Source organism: Rhineura floridana, chromosome 7, assembly GCF_030035675.1.
Source record: "Rhineura floridana isolate rRhiFlo1 chromosome 7, rRhiFlo1.hap2, whole genome shotgun sequence".
Classification (NCBI taxonomy): Eukaryota; Metazoa; Chordata; class Lepidosauria; order Squamata; family Rhineuridae; genus Rhineura; species Rhineura floridana.
In genome coordinates, this window is record NC_084486.1 from 61,776,838 (window position 1) to 61,802,968 (window position 26,131).

The following is a 26,131-nucleotide window of genomic DNA, read 5'->3' on the forward strand; positions in this document are numbered from 1 at the left end:
ATAAGAATTAGATAAAATTTGCCAGTTCCACACAGAAACTGGGAACACTAGGAACAGGGTTCAGGTTCTGTGCATTAATGATAAATCAGAAGTATGATAAGCAATACTTGAACAAATGTAAACGTGTGGCATTATAATGTAGTCATTACCCTCTTGGTTCTTACTGTGTGAAAAGCTGCTGGTATGTTTGGGAGATTGCTGTGGCAGTTGTCAAGACGAGGATCATGGAATAAGCATCAGTGAGACTCATATCTTTAGTAACTATGTTGGTACTACAGAATGAGAAATATAAAGGAAGTCAGGTGATCTTAATGGTATTTCAGATCCTGGACATAAACATAAGAGATTAAAAAGAATTTGTCCCACAGTATCCGTATATAGAAAGAAGAACAATAATTTGTATTATCCTACAACTGAGAGTCTTTCTAGATACTTGTTTTGAGTTTTGTACGTTTCTTGCTCCCAAGCCCAGTTTTAATTACTGTGTTTTCACAAGTGTAGCATTCAAATTGTCAATATGTGAAATGTTGTAGCATTCTGGTAATCCTGTGAATTACATATACTAATATGACTGCAGACAATGTACTGTGCTGCATGTACTATACCAACTTTAAGCAGAAGTCTTAAATGGCTTCCCCCCCCACATTGCACAAGATAGCAAGGCATACAAGTGTAGTAGTCAACAATACTGTATCAATTTCCAATAATGAAAGAGGGAGGCATTTTACCTCCTCTCTTGTGCGCTCTGGTGGTGGTAATTTGGGGCTTTCAGGTACTGCTACTGCTTGTGCACAACAGCTTATGACTTCAAGCCATCACCAGATCCCCTATAATCACTGCAGGTATTTTCCTTGCTCACTTTTGGCTTCCAAATGGAAAATAATCTTGGTGGGCTGGAAAGCAGTAACTCCAGAAGAATACTTACAGTTGCTGTTATCAGAGCAAACTATGTTTTAATTGCTAGCGTTTAATTTTAGATTCCTTAAAATTAAGGACAATTTAATCCTTATAGGTGGCAAACCTGTGGCCCTCCACGTATTGTTGGATTCCAACTCCCATCAGCCCCAGCCAGCATGGTCAGTGGTCAGGATGATGGGAGTGCTAGTCTAGCAACATCTGGAGGGCAAAGGTTAGCCTTATATATAGGCTTCTAGCCAATCGTACAGACAATCAGAGTTTAAGTGAGTACTGCTGTTACATGTATGAAGTTAGCAACAATGCATATATAGTTAAGTCCTTCTCAAATGAATGTTCCTCACAGATTTAAGTAAAATTTCCTTGGCTTGCAAATGAGATGCTACATAGGCTTCAAATGAGGCCGATGTGCAATTATTTCTATTGCATCAAGGAATGTAATTCTTTTCTCAAAACTGTGCACATGTTGTTCTGTTGTCTTATGTAACCCAAAGTTAGAGCACAGGGGAAGCTATATGAGAAGATTTAGAGTATAAGATACACATGACACAAGCTGTGTAAACATCTTGTACGTTGCATTTAGTAATATGTAAAACAAGCAAATGAAGTCCTGACAGCTTACTGAGCGCTACCAACATAAGATTTTGTAAACAGAGGCAGCAATAAAGAAGGAATATCATTTTGCTTGGATTTTTGTTTGCTTGTCAACACACAATTCCAAAATGTAGGTCAGTCTTGTTTTTTATAGACTTGGTTTTCATGTTGCATGTTGAATAGATCCTGGGAAATGTATAAAAGCTTTTAAACTCCACATACACATAGTCTCTAGTGCAATGCCAATCCTGCTGAAATGGAATAGAATTTCCTGTTGGTGGCTAAGATTGAATCCAAAGTCTCATTTTTTTCCTCACAAAGTAATTCTCTGTAGCAGGGTAGACCAAATGGCTCACCGCTGAAGGCCACATGGGAAACAGATCATTACTAACAGGGTTGTACTAGTATATTTACATATTTTGTTACATATAATTAAGCTTATGAATAACTTCATTCTGAGTCTGACAGCTTCACAGTTGACATGTAGCCCTTGCATAGGGACATTGAAAGTTAGACACTGGTCCATTTAGCTCAGTATTGTTGACACTGACTGGCAGTGGCTCTCTAGGATTTTCAGACTGGAGTCTTCCCAGCACTGCCTAGAGATGCCAGGGATTGGGCCTGGGACATATTGCATGCAGAGAATGTATTCTACCACTGAGCTACAGCCCTTCTCCGGGATGGTCTAATTCTGTAGATGGCTAACCTCAAAAGTGGAAATCCTTAAATCAGCTCTTCAAATATCTGTCAGAGTTTAGAAATAATTAAATTTGGAACACAGGGCAGATTTGGGTTTTTCTTTATAATCATGTTCTAGCTCTCAAGCCATTTTATGGTTAAGAGTACATGTCTGCAATCAGCAGAGCCAGTAGCTAACCTCCTTAACAAAAAGATGAAAGTTTGTACTCTGTGTGCATTTGGCTACTTTTGTGGAGCAGAACCAGTTCTCCCATTGTGACCATTGCAGTGGCAATGCCCCGATCCTTCTTCTGTAGTTCATTAACATACAAATACAATGAGCAGGGGATGGCTCTGGTGCAAAAGGAAATGCCTGTTTCCTTTTAGCTATAGAGTACATGGTGTTCAAAGAAGCAAGGCTTTTTTAAAATAAGAAAATGTCCTTGAAATGGCTAAGGGGAGCAGATAGACTTGCATCCCCTTTCCTTTTTTAAGCTCTAGGACAATATGAGAAAAGGAGGAAATAAGCATGAATTCTTAAAAGTTTCACCACTGTTCCAAAACTACTCCAGGTATTGTATATATGATAACGCACCATGGACACTATCCAGCAGAAGCTAGCAAAAATCATAACTAATGCAGCAGCTTTAGTTTTTCTTTTTGGAACAAGTTTTGGCTTTTCAAAACAACTTAAAAGTGCCATGGAGAACTGCTAAACCATTTAACAAAGACTGGCACAACACAAAAGATGTTCATTTAGCACAGGGAAAGGAAGCTCTACAGTCATGCTGCCAGGTTTAAGAAAAACTATTTATACAAACAGAGGTATGATAAATGACAGGTGTGATGTGCAGAACACAAAAATGTGACTGGAGGGTGGTGTATTGGATTAAAAAACGTATATTGGCTGATTTGTCTCTAAGGTTGTTCTTTATGTTGCCTCTGGTACTGCCCGGTTGGCACTGACCCGCTATCAGGCCTTTTCAGTGGCGATTCCCCATTTGGGAAAGTCCTCTCTGGCAGGGTACATCTGTCTCACTCATTACTGAGTTTCAGCAGAAATTTGAAAACATTCCAGTTTACCCAGACGTTTGATGGCTAAAAGATACTCCCCATGGCATCATTGAAATTAGCAACTGTGAGGGGATGGAATCCCTTTTAAATGTTTTTAGCATGTTCTAAATGTTTTTGTGGGATAGAAATCAAATAAATGAAAGTTGGTGTTGGGAGGAGCTGCAGTGTGATCTTCTGGATCCAAGGCAAGGAGTCATCTTACTTTGGAAGTGTGGGAACAGTTGTGATGGTGGATGTGTAAAAGCCCTGCTATAAAACTGGAAGGAAATTAATGTCATCTTGTTCCTAATATAGCAACATTAATAGAGGTATTAATGTCTGTAATCTCACCACAGAAGGTATTGTGGTGCACCTGCTCTACAAAAATCTTGTACTATCTAAAAGTTTATAGGACAGTCCTAAGGGGAGGGAGATTTGCACTGGAACCAGAGTCCTGCCAGCTTAGTCTAGCTAGGGTAGGAGTTGTGGGTGGCTTTTTTCCCCCTGTTTATGGGATTGAAAAAAATATTTTCCTGTGGCAGGAGGGAGAACTACTCCAGCTGGACCCTAGCACACTGTTGTTGTTGTTGTTTAACTTTATATCCCACCCTTCCTCCCAAAGGGAGCCCAAGGTGGCAAGCAACAAATGATAAAGCACCACAAACATATTAAAAACATATTTAAACGTGATTCCAATGTAGATGCAGACTGGGATAAGGCATCTACTTAAAAGGCTTGTTGAAAGAGGAAGGTCTTCAGTAGGCGCCAAAAAGACAACAGAAAGAGTACCTGTCTAATATTTAAGGGGAAGAAATTCCAAAGGGTAGGTGCAACAACACTAAAGATCTGCTTCCAATGTTATGCGGAATGGAATTCCTGATAAGATGGTATATGCTGGAGGAGGAGGAGGAGGAGAGTACACCACAGCAGGCCAGCCTGGAAGTTACCAGTACATGGATGACCGTGGTCAGGCTATCCGGGTGCAGAAACAGCCACAACTGTCGGGAACAGCTGGGCTTTCCATCTAGTGGATCCAAGGCTGCTCTTAACCTGCACAAAGAATGTCCTGTTTTGGCCTTTACTGCTAATAGAAATACCCTAGGTCACTTTTCTTCAACCTTGAGTCCCCAGATGTTGTTGGACTACAACTCTCATCATCTCCAGGTAGCATGGTCAATGGTCAGGGATGATGGGAGTTGTAGTCCATCAACATCTGGGGACCCAAGGCTGAAGACCAGTGCCCTAGATCTGCACCCATGCAGAGCTTTCTGAAGGTGTACCAGGGGCCTCCAGGGCATAGATGCTGACCCACCGGAGGAGCACTTCCACCCCATGCTAAATAAACATCTTCAGCTGGCCTTCAGTGGGTGGTTAGGATTGCTCTGTAACACTAATTTTTCTAGTAATTTTTTATTTGAAAGAAGTCTTCAAATGTATTTTACCACAAACATGCAAACCTCATTCTAGTAATTGAGTAACACTACCCAAGAGAAAGCCCTTAGACTAAAACTATTAAGCTATTCAGTAAAATGAAAATGTATTCTGATTTATACAGACAGGTCAAGGATCAATATTCTAAGGATTATTAATAAACCAAATTTCTCATGCTTAATCTAAACTGTATGTTAGATAAATCCTTTTATCTAAAGTATTTTATCACAGGATTGTTTCCAAAGTCTTTTACTCTCAGGATGAGTTTTGAACTCAATATCTAATAATTTTTTTGATAGATTGTGTTTGCGATGCTGGAAAAGGTTTTCAGAGACCTCTCAGAATAATTTTTCATGGGTATTTGAGAGACATGAAATCTGTCCAAGACTATATGCTTCTTTTGGAGGCTAAACACATTTATTCTTTGGTGGCTGCACTATTTCATCCATATTCATTCACTATTTCATTTTGCAGTACATTTTTCTTGAGTGGAAGGAGTGACTGGTGATAGTGGTGCGTGATTGAGTGGGAGATATTGGAGTGGATGATGTGTTTATGTGAATGTGTGGGAATAGAATGGGATGAGTGATATTAAATGAGTTGTAGGTATTGTATGATTTGTGTAGATGTAAGGCAGAATTTGGGCATGATGTGTATGTGTTAGAGGAGTGAATGTTGTATTTTGTGAGTCAGAATGTGCCTTGGCAAGAGGGAAGAGATCCCTGCGTGTAAAGATGTTTCAAAATGTTTTGTTATGTGCTTGTTTGTGGGGATTTTATTGTATTATACAGCCACGAGACTGGCTGTATACTATAGCCAGTAGGGATTTTTTGCCTTCTACCATGTTAAATGAAAATACCCACACACACACACCTTTTTGGCGCTTTGTATAGTCCCAGTTCAAAACAAAAACTTACAAGTCTTATACTGTTGGATTCAGAATCGCTTGCTCTACAACTCTGAAAGTTTTCTTGGTGATACACATCCCCCCAACGGAGAATTCACAGGTTAAAGTGAAAAATGGGAGAGAGAAAAACAAGAAGCCGTTTGGACTTTTTTCTTGAGAAGTTCTCATAATCTGTTGTTGTTCATTAAAACGCAGAGATGACTGTAAGGTATCTCTAATCAAATCCCTGAGCTTGCCCCAAACACAGAGCTTCATCTTCAGTAGGTTTAAAGTAAAAAAACGGCATGGTTTGTTTTTAATTAATAGATTAAAAATGCATTACTGTGGGTAATAACGTCACGCAGGCACAGTAGAAACCAGGAGTTCTTTCGTTTTACTACCCCTCCCCTTCCAGTTACTTAGAGGAAGCAGGGGAAGTCTTCTGCTCCTGTGATTGGTGGGCAACAGACATGTGATTCACACTTGTTGGCAAAGAAAGAGTGCCTGAATGTATTTTGCCACAGAAGAGTTACAAGGCCAAGAAGCACAGAGTCCGTGCAGATCTCAAGGACAAGTATCCAAGGCAACCAGCTGGCCTTATCTATAAGACTTAGCAGATCTGGCCAGTCGGTGTGGGGGTCGAGGAGTTTGTACAGAGAGAGAGCTTGTGATATATTCTATTGTCAGTAAAGTGACTCTTAAAACTTATTGCTTGTCCGGCTCATTGCTTCAACTGGCATCCAGCCTGTCACTATACTGTTCTGCATCCTGGGCATCTGCTTGCGCCAGATACAACATCCAACAACACTGGCCTGCTCAGCGTTGCTCTTCCCTCGTGCTCTGTGAGAGGAAGCATGAGGGAGGAAATGGAGAGCCAGACGGTCAGGAGAGGGAGAGAGAGAGAGAAATGGACGGTGGAGGGAGAAAGTCAGAGGGCAAGGATGACGGAGAAGGCAGCAGCAGAATGATGGTGATGTGTGTGTGTGTGTGTGTTCCCACCCGCACTGTCTCCCGCAGCCTGCTCTTTCCGCTGGCTCAATCGCCCTGCCACCCCCCACACCCCACCCCCTATTCTTAAATGGGTTTATAATTGACAAATGCTCAAATACTTTTTGTTTGCAGTGTGTATGGCTGTTTGACCCGTGCTCATAACATTCTTGTAGTTATTTTGAGATTGTATGAGACTCTTGTAACACTTTAATCCTGAATTTAGCTCTTGGTTCTTAAATCTCCCTCTCCCTCTCCCTCCCTCTCTCTCACACACAGACACAGACACACACACACTAGTATATGCATCAAATATTTGCAGTTAGTGTAATACCATATTACACTAATGAGGAGGCCAAGTGATTTTTCTGTTTGTGACCAGTAGTGCAGTAGCAAATTAAAAAGTCAGGTTTAAGAATCTCAGAACACACAGTTGCTTCTTAAGTGTATAATCTGTCACAGTGAGCCCTGACTGGCATTCAGAGATTAAAGCAGAAGAGGTAGTAACTGCTGATACTTTGCAAAGTAATATAGATTGCAAGATGTACAATGTTTAAAGAAAGGGTCTCAAGTATATTTCTTTGTGTATCCCCTGTAGAGTATAGGAAACATAGGAAGCTGCTTTATACCAAGTCAAACCATTGGTCCATCTAGCTCAGTACTGACTGACAAGGTTTCACATAAGGATCTCTCCCAGCCCTAATTGGAGATGCTGGGTATTGAATGTGGGGACTTTTGCATGCAAATTGTGTTTGCTAGATAGTACTGGAGGACATTCCTCAGTAGGGATGATTCCTCCTACCGGTCGTGACAGGCAGGGTCTCGAAGCTTCTTAGTATCCTCTCCCTGGGGAGGAGTCGTCCCTCTCTCCAGACCGACCCTGCTTGCGGTCAGTGAAGGTCGGGTGTGTATTCTCTCCTCCCTACTCTCAGAGCTTCTTCCATCTGTTTTCTGTTTCTCCCTCTTAGCGTCTTTTCCTATGCTAATTTTCTCCTCTCCTTACGTTTGTTTTACTTACTCCCTGCACGTTTCCCTCCCCTTCCCTGCCTTTACTCCGTGGGCCTGGGGCTTGTGAGGTTAGGCTGAACCCGGCTGGGTTCACAGGCATCTGAACAGAGGCTGAAGAAGGGCGGAGCATGGCTAGCTGCAGTGTACCAGCAATAGCAGCAGCCACCCAGATGAGAGACTCTCCCCTCGCTCCACGGAGCCACGTTTCTGCAACGCTCGCATTTAGGGGGATTGCGACTTCTGGCTCCCCCCCATCACCAAAGGCTTGCCTCATCGCCGGAGAGCGTCTCAGCAGGGGGTTGAGCAGCACCCACTAACACGGCTCGCCTGTGAAGCGACTTCCTGTGCTTTCCCCTCAGCGTCAGGGAGTCAAGGCCGCCACATTATGGCCTCACCCGCTTCCTCCCCGCCTTCCCGCCAAGAGCCCTGCCATGTGGGGGAGGCAAGGGACCTAGAGGAGTTACGGCAACCAGTCTTCTCTCCATCCCAGAGCGTAGACAGCAGGGGGATGAATCTCCTAGAAGAAGGTATGGATGTTTCCCCCCCCCCCACTCTCAGTTTCCCAAGTTCATGACTTGGGTTAAAGAGCTCATTGCTTCTGAAATCAGTGGCTCCCTCTCACACGCACTTAAATGTAAGAAGCGCAGACATTCAAGGAAGCTTATCCTCCTCCATGGACTCCAGCAGGGAGGACAGGCATGGCAGCTCACCTTTGAGAGACAGCCATTCCAGGTCCTCTTCCTTTTCCAATCAAGTCGTGAGGCGGGGGGACTCGCCCCCACCCACCTCCATTTTACACAGCGAGCCGGCTAAGGTTGCACCAAGGGGTGACGAGCCCCCTGGTCACAATGCGCTGGGGGGGGTAGCAAGGAGATCCTCCTCACAGACTCATGCAGGTTCCTCATCCCCTATGGCTCAGGCTCGGCAGGCGCAGGCACATTCACCCAGGCAGGCCCCTATCCCACAGGCGGTGCTGTCAGATTCTGAAGACCTACTCGAGCAGGACAGGGAAGAAGGGGAGCTTTCTAGTGAGGACATAGAGGTCACCCTGACACAACCCAGACTCTTTGCTCCAGAGGTTTTTCAGCCGCTCCTTTCCAAGGCCCACAGAGTGCTGCAACTGCCAGAGACTGAGGTGGGAGGCAAGGCACCCACTCAGTCAGCCTCGGCAGGTGCAAAAAAGGCCTTCCCCTCCATGGACACTAAGCAGGCTTCAGTTCCTTTTCCCCAGGCGTTTGATGATGTGTGGGATGCTGAATGGTCATCACCATGCAAACCAAAGCCATCTGCCAAGTGGGCAAAGAAACATTACGTCTTTGCCGACAGGATCATGGCAAGACTGCGTTTTACCACAGTGGACCCGCCTATTGCTGCCCTTGCTAGCTCCGCAGTGATCCCAACAGAAGGGGGGGGTAAGGGCCAGTGTGACAAGCGAGTTGAAAGGGCTCTTCGCAGGAGGTTTGAAGCAGATGCAGTCGGCTTCAGAGCCACAGCCACTTCCTCAGTTTTCTCCAGAGCGGTTTTTATGTGGGCCGAAGAGTTGGGGGCATGGGACAATGTCCCAAAATTTGTAAAGGATGGTTTAAAGAAAATGGCATATGCCTCGGCTCTGTCAGCTGACGCATCCATGGATGCCCTACAATTTGCAGTGCGGTCTATGGCTGCCTCCATCATGGCACGGCGTAACATTTGGCTCAGGCAGTGTGCAGTGGACACAGGGTCACAGACCCGCCTCACTGCCCTACCCTTCTCAGGTTCTAAGCTATTTGGGGAGCCTCTAGAGGCCCACCTGGTGGAAACTAGGGACAAGAAGAAAGCACTCCCTATGGCCAGAAAAGAGGACCGGAAGGGCAGGCAGAACCAGTTTTTTCGTTCTTCAAAACAGCTCTCTAGATTTCGCAGTCAACCTTCCAACAGGCTTCGCTGGGGCAGACAAGACAGAGGGGATGGACACACTTCCTCCACTAAATCGGGAGGCACCTCATTCTCCTCAGGGAGGAACCAGAAGGGAGTCCAAAAGGGCTCCTCCTCCTGACTGGCGGTTCCCAGAGGCCTCTTGCAGAGTGGGAGCAAGGCTTCTAGAGTTTGCCCCCGCTGGAGAGGCATCACCTCAGACAAATGGGTGCTGGACACGGTGTCCATAGGATATGCCATAGAATTTGTTCTCATTCCACATGATCGGTTTCGATCCACCCCAAGGTCTCGAAGGCCAGAGAAGCACCTGCGCTACCTGGAAGCTATTCAGCACCTACTGAACATCCAGGCAATAGAGCCTGTAGTTCCCTCAGAGAGGAAAACAGGGGTCTATTCAATTCTTTTCTTAGTCGACAAAAAGAATGGCGATACAAGGGCTATTTTGGATCTCAAGTGGATCAACAGGTGGGTGGCCAGGAAACACTTCAAAATGGAAACCCTTCATTCCATAACTGCAGCCCTAAGAAAATGGGATTGGCTGACCTCCGTGGACCTCTCCGAGGCATATCTACACATTCCAATTTGCAGACAGCACAGATGCTTTCTCCAGTTTTCATATAACAGACACTTCCAGTACGGGGCCTTGCCATTTGGCCTTTCCTCAGCACCAAGGGTTTTCACCAAGGTGCTGGTTGTTATGGTAGCACATCTCAGAACAACGGGGATATGCTTGCATCCCTATCTGGACAACATCTTGGTGAGAGCACCATCCATGGACCAGTCACACACAGATACCCATCTCACTGTAGCATGGCTCCAAGGGCTGGGCTTCATAGTGAACTTGGAGAAGAGCATGCTGACCCCATCCCGAACTATTCCGCACTTGGGGGTGGTCTTGGACATGCAACTTTTCCGCATGAGGCTCACCAAAGAAAGGGCCTTGAGACTTCAGCTGTTGCTTCGGGAAGCAGTCGCTTCACCAGCATTGGACCTGATGAGGCTAGCCCAGCTTTTGGGGTCAATGGTGTCGGCATACAATGTAGTTCAGTGGGCCCAATTTCACTCAAGAACTCTACAACAGATCCTTTTGCCCTACCAGGAGGCAATTCTCCTAAGACACAGATGCTCGGTCTCCGTTCCTCCGACAGTAAGAACAGAGTTCCGGTGGTGGCTGGAGCCTCAGAGGTTAGCCCAAGGAGCCAGCCTGGAAGATCCTCCATGCATAATCATGACCTCAGACGTGAGCTTGTATAGATGGGGGGCTCACCTGGACCACAATGTAGCCCAAGGGACATGGTCTGCAATGGAGACGGAGCTCAATATAAATATATTGGAGTTACAGGCCATCAGACTGGGCCTACAGGCCTTTGCTCCAGAGATCAAGGGAAAGCATCTCCTCATACGCACTGACAACTCATCTGCAAAAGTTTATGTCAACAAACAAGGGGGCACGAGATCGAAGGGCCTAATGCTCGAGGTGGAGCGTCTGTTCAAATGGGCGGAGTGGGCACAAACAACTTTGTAGCCAACTGGCTCAGCAGGACAGCAATCAAGGAGGCAGAATGGCAACTGAACCCAGCAGTTTTCCAACAGGAAACACAGCAGCAGGTGGGGAGAACCGGTAGTGGCTCTCTTTGCCACACCCACAAACACACAGCTAGACAGGTTCTTCACAAGAACTCCGTGTCACCAGGCTCAGGGCACAAACGCCCTAGTCACGTAGTGGCCACAAGGGCTCCTGTACGCCTTTCCTCCATTTGGGCTGATACAACGCACGATCCAGCGGGTTCGGACATTGAAGGCGGAAATTATTCTAGTGGCACCCTATTGGCCTCGACGTTCCTGGTTTCCGGACCTACTGAACACGTCAGTCGAGACACCCTGGCAGGTACCCTTTGGAATGGATCTTCTGATTCAGGGACCAGTCTGCCATCCTTGACCAGAGCTGTTCCGGCTAACAGCTTGGAGACTGAGCGGTTGTGGTTGAGTGGTAAGGGCTTTAAGGGGAAAGTGCTTGACACGCTACTGGCCTCACGTAAACAGTCCATGAACAGGGTTTACTCATCCACGTGGAAGGTTTTCTTGTCCTGGTGCTCTGCAAACACTGTGGAACCTTGGTCTCGAGATGTCAAGGGTCCCCTAGGGTTTCTCCAGTCGGGCCTAGATAAGGGTCTGAGTACAGCCACAATCAAGAGACAAGCAGCAGCTCTTAGTAGTATTTTGTTATGCCGGGGGGGGCACGCTTTCCTCCAACCCATTCCTTAAACATTTTTTAAGAGGGGTGACACTGGTTTCCCCACCAATGATTCACAGGTTTCCAACCTCGAACCTTAATTGGGTGTTGACAGCGTTAACAGGACCGCCATTTGAACCAATGGCTACCTGCCCCCTGAACCTTCTGACATTCAAAACAGTTTTTCTGGTTTCCATTACATCGGCACGCAGAGTTTCTGAGTTGGGAGCATTATCTTCAGACCCTCAACTGTGTGTGTTCCACCAGGACAAGGTTGTCCTCCGACCAGACCCAGCATTCCTACCTAAAATCAACTCTGTTTTCCATAGGTCACAGGAAGTGGTTCTCCCTTCATTCTGCCCCACTCCCTCCTGTGCCCAGGAACGTAGGTGACACTCCCTTGATGTGAGGAGGGCCCTTCGTTTCTACCTGGAATGTACCTTAGACTTCAGGAGGTCAGAGGCCCTCTTTGTGGCCTTCTCTGGGAAATCAAAGGGGTGTAAGGGACAACCTACTCTATCTCGCGCTGGCTCAGAGCGGCTATAGCACATCCATATGAAGCACTGGGTAAGGAACCTCCATTGGGTACAACAGCACACTCAATTTGGGGGGCAGCAGCTTCAGCAGCGTTTAAGGGAGGGTTCCCCATAATGGATACCTGTAGGGCGGCTACATGGGCTTCTCCCCACACTTTCATCAGGCACTACAAAATAGACTCATTCTCATCAGCCGATGCTGCATTTGGCAGGAAGATGCTCCAGAAGGTGTTGCCCCCTAGCTAGAGGAATCCCACCCGGAGTTCTAGTACACTGCTCAGTCATATCCCTACTGAGGAATGTCCTCCAGCACTATCTAGCAAAAATGGAAATTTTACTCACCGTGAATTTCTATTTGTAGATAGTGCTGGAGGACATTCCACCCACCTCTCATTCCTCTGCTTCAACCTTCTGGAGCGGGGGGGGGAGTAGGGGAGTTAGGGCTTCTGCCAGCGCCTTATATTTGCACACATTGTTTAGTATTGTGTGCCTTCCTTCCTGTGTGACCTTTCCTCCAGCACGTTGGTTCCGTGTTGGTCTGTCACTTTTCTTCAGCTATTTCCTAGTATAGGCTTCCACTTTAGGGACGTCTGAAAGGTTGCGGATATGGGGCCAGAGGAGTGTTCCTGCCTCTGTCAGTTCGGTCTGAAGAGAGGGACGACTCCTCCCCCAGGAGAGGATACTAAGTAGCTTTGAGACCCTGCCTGTCACAACTGGTAGGAGGAGTCATCCCTACTGAGGAATGTCCTCCAGCACTATCTACAAATAGAAATTCACTGTGAGTAAAATTTCCATTTTCTCTGCCACTAAGCCATGACCCTCTTGTAAAAGTAAAGGCATTCTTGATGGTAATATAACATTTAAAATACACTTCTGAACTATTTCTGTTACTGCTGGTGCTAACTTGCACAGGATCCCATCTCTTACCTCCCGGATTAAAAAGCAGGGAAATTCACTAATAGGCAAAAAAAACTTGCGGTTTAAGAATGTACCTATAGCCCACAGCTATTCTATCAAACTTTAAAAAGCAGGGAAATTGGGCAGCTATAGTGAATGCACCAGGGGAGCAGGAGACCTGAACTCCTCTCTGAGATATTGTACTGCCCTACAAATTGGTCAAAATGCAAACACCATTTGGGTTGGTCTTTCACAGTCTAATCCACTTCCTGTGTAGCTTGGAAGAGTTTGGTAACATGTGCCTCTGAGCATATGGTGAGTGGTGGCAACACCTGCAGTCAGACCAAAGAATAGAAAGAAGACATGTACTGTGCTGATCTTGTTTTAGCAGGGAGGAAGCAACATTATTCAGACAGTTGATATAGTTCAGATGGTCACTTTGAATATGTCTGATTTCCTTTGCAATTTTAGTGAAGTTTCCTATAGGAAATCATTTTCTTTTGTTTCTGTTTCTGCGAATATGTGAAGTACAGCAACACTTTGCAAAATTTACACTAAAAAAACTCCAACATAATAATGGCACTGACTTCTGCAGAATAGTCTCCAGTGGACCTCAGGAGTGTGTCAATTTGCACAAGATAAAACAGTGTGAGGTGAAATATATTCTAGCAAAATGCTAGCTGTGCTCTACGTTTTTAATTGACTGTGCCCACCTTGCCTTAAATGAAGTGGTTTAAACATAGCAGGCTGAAAACATGCATCTTCTTTTTCCCAACAGCTAGAGTCATTGCTGAAGGAGCAACGTATTGGAAACAGTCTGATTTTACATCAAACTGCAGTTTCAGATTCCACTGTTAATGCACCCAAAATAGAAATAGAACATAACCTCCAATTTGAAACACAAAAAGCTGTCTTCACCATCATATGACACTGACCAATAAAAAGGCTTTGAAATTAATAAAAATAAATTTGACAACAGATTTCTAGGATGAACAATGAGAGAAATATAATTTTCTAGTTTAGATTCTCTGTAGAAACATTAACATAAGAAGAGTCTGCTGGATCAGGCCAGTGGCCCATCTAGTCCAGCATCCTGTTCTCACAGTGGCCAACCAGGTGCCCGGGGGAAGCCTGCAGGCAGGACCTGAGTGCAAGACAGTAAGACAGGAAAGAAGCAAAGTAAGAAGAACACCAACAAACATACAAAACTCTATCTTTGGAGATGGCAGGTGTTGCCACCACTCACCATATGCTCAGAGGCACATGTTACCAAATTCTTCCAAGCTACACAGGAAGTGGATTGGACTGTGAAAGACCAACCCAAATGGTGTTTGCATTTTGACCAATTTGCAGGGCCGTACAATATCTCAGGGAGGAGTTCAGGTCTCCTGCTCCCCTGGTGCATTCACTATAGCTGCCCAACTTCCCTGCTTTTTAAAGTTTGATAGAAATATCTGTGGTCTATAGGTACATTCTTAAACCGCAAGGTTTTTTGCCTATTAGTGATTATTGCATAGTTTTGTCTTAACATTTAATTCACTGTATTATATTGGAGTTACTCAGTTTCATCATTTTATATTATGCACACATGTACAAATACAAATCGTATTTGTTATTTTGTAAACTACTTAGAGACTTCTTAAGTATTGAGCAGTTTGAATTGTATTGTGTTATGCTAGACCCCCATATTTGAGGCAGGTGGGTTTTTGTCTTTTACCCCCATATGTTGTCTATTTTTCTTACATTTTATTTGTGTGTAAATATCCAGGCCTCCCTGTATTGAGTTTCTTCAGCACACCACTGCAGGAATTTTGTGGGCTTCACAGTCTAACACTGCAAACCTACCCATGTCTACTCAGAAGTAAGTCCTATTGACTACTGTGGGACTTACTCCTGGGTAAGTGGGTTTAGGATTGCAGCCTGAGCCACTAGAACAGTGGTTCCCAAACATTTTTCTATATGCACCTCTTGAAAATTGCTGAGGGTCTTGGGGAACCACTTGGTGATTTTTCTGCCTGTTGTAGCTGTGCTAGATGTGGTATGATTTGTTAATTGTATCTTTGCTTTTATTTCTTATATGTTGTATTGTGTTACAATTCAATGTTCTAATTCTGGTGTACAAAGCCCTATACAGCTTGGGACCAGGATATCTGAAAGACCGTCTTACCCCTTATATACCCGGTCAATCACTGTGTTCTGCAGGTGAGGGCCTCCTGCAGATACCATGTTATCAGGAGGTCCGTTCTGCACAACCTAGGAAACGGACCTTTAGTGTGGTGGCACCTACCCTGTGGAATTCCCTCCCCTTAAATATTAGGCAGGTGCCATCTCTGTTATCTTTTCGGTTACTATTGAAGACTTTCCTCTTTCAACAAGCCTTTTAAGTTAAGACCTATCCCATTCTGCGTCTGTGTTGGAATTGCTTTTAATATGTTTTTTTAAACATTTTTTTCTAAACAATATGTTTTTAACCCTTTTTATTTAAGATGTTTTTAAAGTTTTTTTAAAGAATGTTTTTAAAGTTGTTTTGTTTTAATGTATTTTAAAATCTGTTTTTATGATGTTTTTAGTGCTTTTGTTTGCCACCCTGGGCTCCTGCTGGGAGGAAGGGCGGAATATAAAATAAATAAATTATTTAGAACCTTGTCCAAGTGCCTCCTTTCAATGTCACTTCTGGTCCATCCTACTCACCTTGCGGGCAGACTGGGCTGCTGAGTTCTAAGAATGACAGCCTCTGCTTGCCAGTCACAGCTGCTTCTCCCACTGTGATCTTCAGACATAATATGGACCACCTGAATAAAGCTTATGGACCACTGGTAATCCACGGACCACAGTTTGGGAACCCCTGCACTAGAAAACTTATTTCACTCTTCATATCAAACAAACAATGTCAAAGTTATTTAGTAGCATTAACCCAGTTTGGTATGGGAAAGACAGAAGACACTAAAAAAGTAAAACTGAATTTAAGGAAATAGGCATTTACATGGCATTAAAAGTAAAAAAGGAAGAACACTTCTAAAAATGGCATGAAAATTTAAAAATTGGATTTTCCTAGGTATTTTCCTTCGGTGACTGGACAACTGTTAGACTAGTTATTGTGCCCTCATGCTCAGGCTAAAACTCATAGACCAAATTAAGACTTTCAGGCAGTCGCCAGTCAAATGTTTTTTAATAATATTAATACAAGTATAGTCTGATAGAGGGCAATTTTTAAATGTGTTTCTATGTAAAATTCTTAAGTGTGTGATGAAGAGTTTTTGTACTATTTACTGCAGTGAAGAAATTTAGGGATTACTAACACATCCTATCGTATTGGGGTCAGAAATATAGCCCAGAGGTATTTGTATGATAGATGTATTAGACTGCATTATTGACAGCTATCAGAATAGCACAATACGCCATCATGTGACGGCTGAGGCTTCAAACATTTTATTGTGGAGTTGTGGGTAAAGAAGGGGCTGGCTTGTGCAGCTGTGGCGAGCAGGCTCTAGCCAGCTGGGGAGGACTAGCCTCAGAGGGAGGCAATGGCAAACCCCCTCTGAATACCGCTTACCGTGAACACCCTATTCATAGGGTAGCCATAAGTTGGGATCAACTTGAAGGCAGTCCATTTCCATTTAACCCTAAATGTGCACAAGCTAACTTCCTCTAACAACCACCAAAAAAGAAGGTGACTCTTACTGTGGTGTTTTTCTTTCTCGGGATCTCAACTTAAACATTTGCATAGATCTCAGTACTTTTTATGGAGAAAGGAAACTTCATAAACCCTTCAATATGTTCTGTAGTTCTGTTCAGTTTTAATATAGAGAACATAGTACAGCAAATGTGTTTATTTTTTAAAAAAAAGTTCTTGTGACAAGGATTCGTGACAGACAAGCTACTGCCACTCTGTTGACTTTCTCAGTGTTTATAATCTTCTGAAATGGCTAGTAGGTTTACAAAGAATAAATACCTCTGTCTAAATCCTTCCACCTCTTAGTGTTTACATTATCATTGAAATTATATATTAAAAAATTGTGTCTGTAGCGTGAGTGTGTGTATAAATAGTGTGCCAAGGGACAATAGGTAACATCTGTTCTCTTTCAGCTTTGTAGTACTAAGACTTTAAAGCCTTTGATCCTCCCTTTTCTGTGACCTCTTTTCAGGTCTCAAAATTATAAATTCCAGATTACACTTTAGCAATTTTATTTCCTGGAATGATGAAAGGAATTGAGAATCATGGTAATAATAGGAAGGATTCTTCTGGACAATAATTAGTGGAGCTAATTTGAAACTAGCCTCTCATCTCCCCCGTCCCCTTCCCTGATCTTCCAGTAATTTTTTAAAAAAATATGTAGTGTTCATCAAGTGTTGCACAGATACCTAGTGTTTCTAGTCATTATCTTATATATTTGTGTATCTTGCTTCACTCTTGTTTGGGGCCGGCATGCCTGCTTCTATTTAGTTTGCCTTTAGCTGTGTGTGGTGGATTAGCATTTCATCAGGATGGAATAAGATTGAATTGACATTGAAGCTCTTTTACCATTCCCCTCCCCCATTCTTGCCATGGGAGAGGGAAGGTATAATCTTAAAGGAATCCCATGTTACAGATAGAAAAACTATACATATAAATAGCAAGTGGTATCTAGGATCTGAGGAAGAATTCATACTGAGGTGTTTGGATCAGCTGGTACAGTAGGTTGCATCAGGCTAAAATGGTGTCACATGGAACAAAAGCTTTAGGGATTTTATTTAGCTCTTAATCCACCACACTGTTTGACTGGTTGTCTATGTGAGCAAGCCATCCCAGGCAGAAAGGGATAAACCATCTGGATTAAGTACAGCATCCCTTTTCCGTGTCTGAATTATACAGAAAAGACCTTTCCATTCTGCAGTTTTTGAAGCCAGGCTGAGTTACTGTTGGGTCTTTCTGTGTTTTGTCGACTAAAGTTTCAAAGAATTAATAATTTAGGCAACACTTTGAAATAGTAAACCACCTATTGGGCTGTTTCCTGAAGCCACAGAAGGATTTAGATACAGTGCATTTTGTTTATTGTTTTTGTTTTTTATGCGTGTAACTGAAGATTTAACAAGAGTGCTTGCTTGCCCTTATTTAAGCTGAATATTGCTGTGTACTAATGCCAATTCCAAGCAAACGTATTGGCCGTTCTCAGAGCTGGGATGCTGCAGGATGGTATGAAGGAAACTGGGAGAATGAAAATACATTTGAATACCAAAGACCTCCGGGGAGAAGGAATTCTTTAACCTATGATGGAGAAGGAGTTTGGTATGAGCAGCCAAGCCATAGAGCTCATGATATCATCTTGCAGGGAGGTGCAGAACTGAAGCAAGAGCCATATCCATACCAGGAGCCAGTTGTTAACCGCAGTCCTTTACGGAAAGGTTCTGTTCCTGACAGTTATTACGACAGGCAGCCTACAATGTCTGCACGAAGTTCCTTGCCACCACAGGATTACTACAATGACCCATCCTTAGCTGCTAGATCACCTAAAGAGCCACACTACTATAGAGACCATATGATTGATAGACCATTACCGAATTATGGCATGCCTAGTGGCAGAAGATTGGCTTGGGATCATATGCAAGTACGATCACCTGCCCCTCGTGAAGCCAGCCGCATGTATAGAGATCCAGTGACTAAAATGGTCCCTGAGGCACAGAGGGTTCAAAACAGAGATCCTTCTCCAGCAAGGTATGGTGTTGATCCTCCCACACCTAGATATGGGGCAGACCCTCCAACATTTCTTAATCGGCAAGGTTATAATGACACAGTGGGTAGATCTATAGATTCTGCAGCTGGTAGACAAGTTACACCAACATGTTTGGTAGTTGATCCAAATTCAACAACAGCTCCTGGTGGAAGTGTAGTTCTACCTGCTGCTCCTATAAACTGTGGTTATGGACCAGTCAGGGAAAATGTTAGTACAAAGGTTCCTTATGATGGCTATGAAACAGCCACAACTCCTTCCCTTGCTCAGATGCCTGCACCTTTCCCAGGACACAACATTAAAAGTAATGTGGATCCAGAGTTCTTAGCACTTCTGCGTTCCGAAGGAGTATCTGAAATTACACTCAGTGCCTTGCTACAGCAAGGCTTTGATTCTCCAAGCATGCTAGCAATGATGGAGGACAATGACATAAAATCAGTTGCTCCAAATTTAGGACAGGTGAGAGTGCTTTCTAGAATTGCCCATACTTACAAAATAGAAATGCAGATGCAAAGGCAGGATAGGAAGAGCATCATCATCCGTCCCAGATACAGGTCTAACAGCTTCAGTCACCGAAGTCAATTGCTCCAGAATGAATATGGAATGCACCCAGCAACCAGCCCTATGGAAGATGGTGCAGTGATGCACCAGCCAGTGGCCACTTCTGTGCAGCCAATTTCCCCAAGAGTAGCAGAAGTAACTCGTCGTCCATCTAGTGCTCCAACCCAGCATCTTCTAGAAACTGCAACTTACTCTGCATCTGGGTTACCCCATCAAAGTGCTCCTTTTCTTCCCAATTCTGGATACCGTGCTTCTGGTCCATGCAGTATGTATACTCGACAAGCACCTGGCTATTCTCCAGCTGGAATATCTATGAATGCACTGCAAACAAATCCACATCCAAATCCCAAAACAGCATACTCAACTACATACACTGTACCCATGGAGCTGATGAAGCGGGAAAGAAATCCTCCATTATCCCCAATGCATAGCCCTCTCAACAGCCCTCGGCTCCTTCGAAAACAAGGAACCCAAATGGATCCCAACCTGCTGCCAGCAGGACCAAGTTTTCCAATGCAGCACACTCCATATCAAAAAGCCACACGGCGCACAGGGCCACCAGTTATTGTCTCCACCATGGCATCGCCTGAATCAAGTAATTACTTTGAAATATATTCCTTTATAGAGTTTCTTTTAGGACTGTTATATTCATGTTGATTTTTAAAAATATTTGGCATATTAATAACAGACATAAACCATTAACTATATTGTTACATGTACCAACATGAAAAGACACAAGTCCCCCGTGCATTTAATAAATCACTCCAGCATGAGGATTCACTGTGATTTAATTGATGGTTTTTTTTACTTAGTTCACAGCCATTAAAAATAGCAAGTGTGCCAAGTCATGATTCTGCAATGAATCTTGCCATTTCTGTTATTTACAAGGTACATAAGATTGAATACTAACACTTTCTAGGGCAATTAGCCTGAAAGGTTTCATTTTTAGACGGTCTTCTCCCAATTGTTATCAGCACAAATGGGCTTTTCAGAAGAAACAGTGTTTCCTTGATGAAATTTATCAAGTAACTTATCAAGTAACTAATGATGTGATCCTTGGGCAGTAATCATTTTTTTGTTTGGATGCTTCTTGTCTTTTTTCTTTCATTATTAACAGGGTGTTCCAAATAAAATGCTGTGCTATTGATTTCTTATTGGAAATACTTATGAATATAGAAGTGGTTAACAAATAAGTTGGCATTTACTGCTAAAGTCAATCAGTAGCCACTAGAGTGATAAATAGGTGGGAATACTTCTCCTGAAATTCCTTTCCCATTTTTTAGACTGAATATTTAAGCTGAAATGAAAACAACTGCCATCAGTGAAACTGTAGCAATTGCCTCAAGTTAGTAAATGGTATGAGTCAATTTCCTCCATGGCAGCATTATCTAGCAAAGGTTGGCTGTGCCTAAGGCTGCAAGACTATGTGCAGTTACTGGGATTAAATCCCATTAAATTAAGGAGAATTTACATGCGGGGGGCGGAGGTCTTAACAAAGGACTCAATCCAACCACAGTGAAGTACATTTAAGTCCAGTTGATTTCAATGGGAGAACTAAGCAAATGCTTTCACTCCCTTCAGTTGCAATAAAAAGATTTGAAACTACTTATGCTTGCCTTGGGCCCCCAAGTAAACCATTTATAAACATAAAAAGAATGCCTCATCGATGATGTTGTGTTCTTTTAAAGGTGGAACTGGAGAAAGTTAGCAGAATTAACTTGTAGCCTTCAACTTTTTAAAAATGGATTGCTCTTAGATTAGATTTTGTGATGTGTGAAATAAATGCATACGTACACATACCTCAGATAGATGAGAACACTATGTGTATAGGTATATTAAGAACAGAGTAAGCTTCTTTTTTTAAATAAATCCTTCTGGAAAAATTGAGGCTGAGGGTAGAGCATGGGTTGTGAAAATGCTTATTTTGCTTAAATGTGAACCTGTTGATTAGTAACGTTGGAAGGAGGAGCCCTTATTATAGTTTGAAGTGGATTGGCTGTAAACAGCTTCTCAAAAATGCTCAGGTAGAACAATTTCTACATAACTTCTTGTACAAAGATTAAGAATTTGTCAATTTGTGGGGAATTATGTTTTTTGGAAGACTAAATGGCACTATTAATCAGAATCTCTTGTAATTGATCATTTAATGTTGCCTCAGAAATGGAAGGAACAAGCTAAAGGAAAAAGCATACAGTGACCCAGTGCAGTGAGACTGTAGGTAGCTACTTCTAATAGCTTGTAAATGTGACAATTTTCAGTAGAGTTCATCCTTTTTTAAGGTGAAGGCAGGCACTTATTCTAAACATGGTGGAAATGGTTTGAATACACATTCTCTGCCTTGAAAACAAATGCCTCCAAATACAGATAAGGCTTGTTACAGTTCCATGACACTTGAGAATATCTTTCTGTCTTTACCTCTTACTCTTCTATCACTCTTCTTATTTAAACTTTGAAATGTATATTTTAGTGAAAAATCTATAACTATTTTCCCTTTTAAATTATTACGTCTGTTTATAAGACAATACCAGCAGCATTGTTGAGATGCGATCAGCCTCCTTCTTGAGTCAAACATTCATTCTCTGCAACCACATCATTTGCATGAGGATGACATTTGTTGCTCCAGTAATTTCATCTGATAATGGCCAGCTTGCAAAGCGGATCTGAAAACATATTCCTTAATTATGTGTTGCTAAGCAACGAGAGGGTTTGGTCATAATCACAGAAAGATTATCTTTCTATTGAAGTCACTGAAAAAGGTTTAGCTGAAGTAGCACCTTCAGCCAAATTTTGTCTCCATTCTTGTTTTGTTCTGCTTTTTCTGCCCAAAACAACGAAAGAAGATATTCTCCCCGTCTCAATATGCAAATTTAATCTAGGAGTCAAGGTAAGATCCATTGTTAATAGAAACATACGTGAAATGGAATTCACAGGTATCTTAATTATAAAGAAATATGTGTATTTATACAAAAACATGCTCAAGTAATGTTCAGAAAAGATGCTTGAACAATAATTTGATATCATGTAACAAATCATAACACATTTGCCAGGTCATAGCTGGGGTGCAAAACGGCCAAAGGAAAAATTTTCATATTTTATCTCTTATTTTCTGACAAAGATGCTATGAATGCCAAGGACTCTTAACTTTTTTTAAGGTATCCATATCATAGTGTAACTGTTAGCTATGTTGCAATCCTGTACCCACTTACCTGAACTCATTGGGGCTTAGTTCTGAGTTGGTAGGTATAGGATGGCATTGTTAGGCTGTAATCCTAAACATACTTATTAAAGAGTAAAACCCAATTGAATTCTGAGAGACTTGGCCTGCAGTCCAAACCCCCTTTGCTCTGAGAGTGTTTTAAGGGAGGGGTATCATAGAATCATAGAGTTGGAAGGGGCCTTGTAGGCCATCAAGTCCAACCCCCTGCCCACAGCAGGAAATCCACAGCGAGAGCATCTACCGCAGATAGCTGTCCAGCCTCTGCTTGAAGACATCCAGCGAAGGGGATCCCACCACCTCCCTAGGCAGTCGGTTCCATTGCCGAACCGCCCTTACTGTCAAGAAGTTCCTTCTAATGTCCAATCTGAATCTACGCTCCTGCAACTTAAAACCATTAGACCTAGTCCTACCCTCTGGGGCAGCAGAGAACAAATCTGTACCCTCCTCTATGTGACAGCCCTTCAGGTACTTAAAGAGTGCAATCATGTCACCCCTCAGCCTTCTCTTCACCAGACTGAACATGCCAAGTTCCTTCAACCTTTCCTCATAAGACTTGTTCTCCATACCAGCTATCATCCTCGTCGCCCTCTTCTGAACCGGCTCTAGCTTGTCTATATCTTTCTTAAAATGAGGCGCCCAGAAATGAATGCAGTATTCCAGATGAGGCCTGACTAATGCAGAATATAGTGGGACTATTAATTCCCTTGACCTGGAAACTATAGCTCTGTTTATGCAGCCCAAAACCACGTTTGCTTTTTTTGCCGCAGCATCACACTGCTGGGTCATGTTCAACTTGCGATCCACTACAATTCCAAGGTCCTTCTCACACGCACTACTGCTAAGCCGGGTATTTCCCATCCTGTACCCGTGCATTTTGTTTTTGTGGCCTAAATGCAGAATCCTGCATTTGTCTTTATTGAATGTCATTTTATTAATTTCAGCCCAATTTTCTAGTCTATCCAGGTCCCTTTGGATTTTATTCCTGTCTTCCATTGTGTTAGCTATCCCTCCCAGTTTCGTATCATCCGCAAACTTCATAAGGCTTCCCTCCACCCCATCATCTAAGTCATTGATAAAAATGTTGAAGAGTATCGCCCCAGGACAGAACCCTGTGGCACTCCACTTGAGACCTCCTTCCATTCCGAAGCAGAGCCACTGACGACCACTCTTTGAGTACGGTTTTCCAACCAGTTGTGAATCCACCTGACAGTATTTCCATGTAGTCCGCATCTGACGAGTTTGCTAATCAAAAGGTCGTGGGGGACTTTGTCAAACGCTTTGCTGAAATCTAGATAGATGACATCTACAGCATTTCCACCAACTACTAGGCTAGTGACCCGATCAAAAAAAGAGATGAGATTAGTTTGACAGGATTTTTTCTTGACAAACCCATGCTGGCTCCTACTAATCACAGCATTGTCATCTAGATAGTTGCCAATGGAATCTTTTATTATCCGTTCTAATATCTTTCCCGGTATTGAAGTCAGACTGACTGGCCTGTAATTCCCCGGATCTTCTTTTTTACCCTTTTAAAAGAGCGGGACGACGTTTGCCCATCTGCAATCCTCCGGCACCTCTCCCGTTCTCCAGGATTTCTCAAAGATGATGGCAAGAGGTTCCGAGAGTACATCCGCAAGTTCCTTCAATACTCTGGGATGCAGTTCATCAGGCCCTGGAGATTTGAACTCATTTAGGTTAACTAGGTATTTCCTGACTATCTCCTTATCAATCTCGAACTGCAGTCCCGACCCCTTACTGAGATTGCTACCGATGCAAGGTTGCACACTGTTCCCTTTTTGGGAGAAAATGGAGGCAAAATAGGCATTGAGCAGTTCTGCCTTTTCCTTGTTATCTGTCAACATTTTGCCATCCTCATTGAGCAGCAGTCCCACCGTTTCTTTGGTCTTTCTCTTGCTTTGAACATATCTGAAAAACCCCTTTTTGTTGTTCCTCGCTTCCCTCGCCAGCCTCAGCTCATTCTGGGTTTTAGCTTTCCTTACGCTATTCCTGCAAGCCCGAGCTGCTCGTCGGTACCCTTCCTTGGTGATGCGTCCTTCCTTCCATTCTTTATACATGCTCTTTTTTATTTTTACCTCCTCCACCAGCCTTCTGCGTAGCCACATTGGCTTTTTCCGATGTCTTCCGTTTTTCTTCCTCTTTGGAATTGTTTGCGATTGCACTTTTTGTAATATGTTCTTCATGAACTCCCACGCTTCTTGGGCTCCTTTTTTCTTTAGTCTATCTAGCCACGGGATCCTACCCATCATTTCCCTGAGCTTGCTAAAATCGGCTTTCCTGAAATCCAAGGTCCATATTTGACTATATTCTTCTTTGGCTTTCCCCAGAATCACAAATTCCAGCATTACATGGTAGGAGCTGAGCAGGCCTGGGATCCACCAGATCCCTAGCCAGCCCAATTGCCTGAGGGCATCAGGTCAGATTGCTGTGCCAGCTCCAAGCTGAAGCAGTGATATACCTGCCCCTCTGCCTTCTGCCCCTCTGCCTTCCACCCCAGCAAAAGTGACTGACAGGGATGCAGATGCTATAGTCGCTTTGCTGCTCCATCACACCCTACTGCTGCCTGGCTGGGGTTTGGATTATCCTGTTACTTTTAAGTATAATGTCCAGGTTTGCACTGTTAATCAAATTTGCCCCTTAAATTTAGGGGACTTCCCCAATTGGCTGCATTGTTAGCATATAAAGAATGATTAATTATTTTTGTATTATAGCCTTAGTGATACTGACTTTAAAATGACAGTTTTAATTGGTGGCCCAGATCCGAAACTTCAGTTGTAGAACACTTGCTAAAGAATAAGCCCAATTGAATAGAGTGGGACTTGCAATCTTATGACTGTTTACTCTGATGTATTGATAATATATAATGGATTGTATCCAGTGTTGACCATGCACAAGTGACACAGACATCTGCTTATGCAAATAGATTTCCTGTTCTTCTCTCCTCTGCAGCCCCTCCATCTTCAAAATCTGGTCCAGAGTGTTGGGGCACACAGAAGTCCACGTGCAATTTTGCATTCCATCCAGTATATTCAAGGCAATGTCTTTTTAAAATCGATTTGCTAAGTTTATAGCTTCATGCAGATTTCTTTTTTTTTTTGCTTTTTTAGTAACAGCAATTCAGGCTCAAGGGCACTGATCAGCAGAAAATTGTTACTTATTTCTATTTAATGTTTGCAGCCCAATATATATGTTAAGGGAAATGTAAGTTGAGAAGTTAATATAGATAAATGGCCATTGCGCTCATTCACCGGGCATCATGAAGAATGTGCACATTGTTCTCCACATAGTAATGGCAAATTCGAAAATATATATCTAATGTAGTATACACCAGAGTACTTCTGTATTAAAACAAGGAGTTCAGCAAAACTGTTTTAAAAACAAATACATATAAAGTAATTGTCAGTGTCAATAAAATACAGATAAATCAGTTAACACTTAAAAAAAAATAAATATAGATGACTAAACTATTCAGACAGGTGATAGCTTGCCTCACAC

At 43.1% G+C, this 26,131-nt stretch overlaps 1 protein-coding gene across 5 annotated transcripts in view; it reads left to right on the plus strand.

Annotated features, from left to right (window-relative positions):
- Positions 1 to 26,131, plus strand: part of CTBP2 (C-terminal binding protein 2) — a 303,109-nt gene that overhangs the window by 199,176 nt on the left and 77,802 nt on the right. Inside the window, exon 1 of one of the 5 annotated variants that reach the window (XM_061635713.1) lies at positions 18,236 to 19,996. The exons of the other annotated variants lie outside the window; for them this stretch is intronic. Coding sequence (XP_061491697.1) covers positions 18,250 to 19,996 — 1,747 coding nt within the window. The 5' untranslated portion in view covers positions 18,236 to 18,249. Of the gene's footprint in view, positions 1 to 18,235; positions 19,997 to 26,131 lie in introns of those variants that run through there. 5 annotated transcript variants of the gene reach the window in all.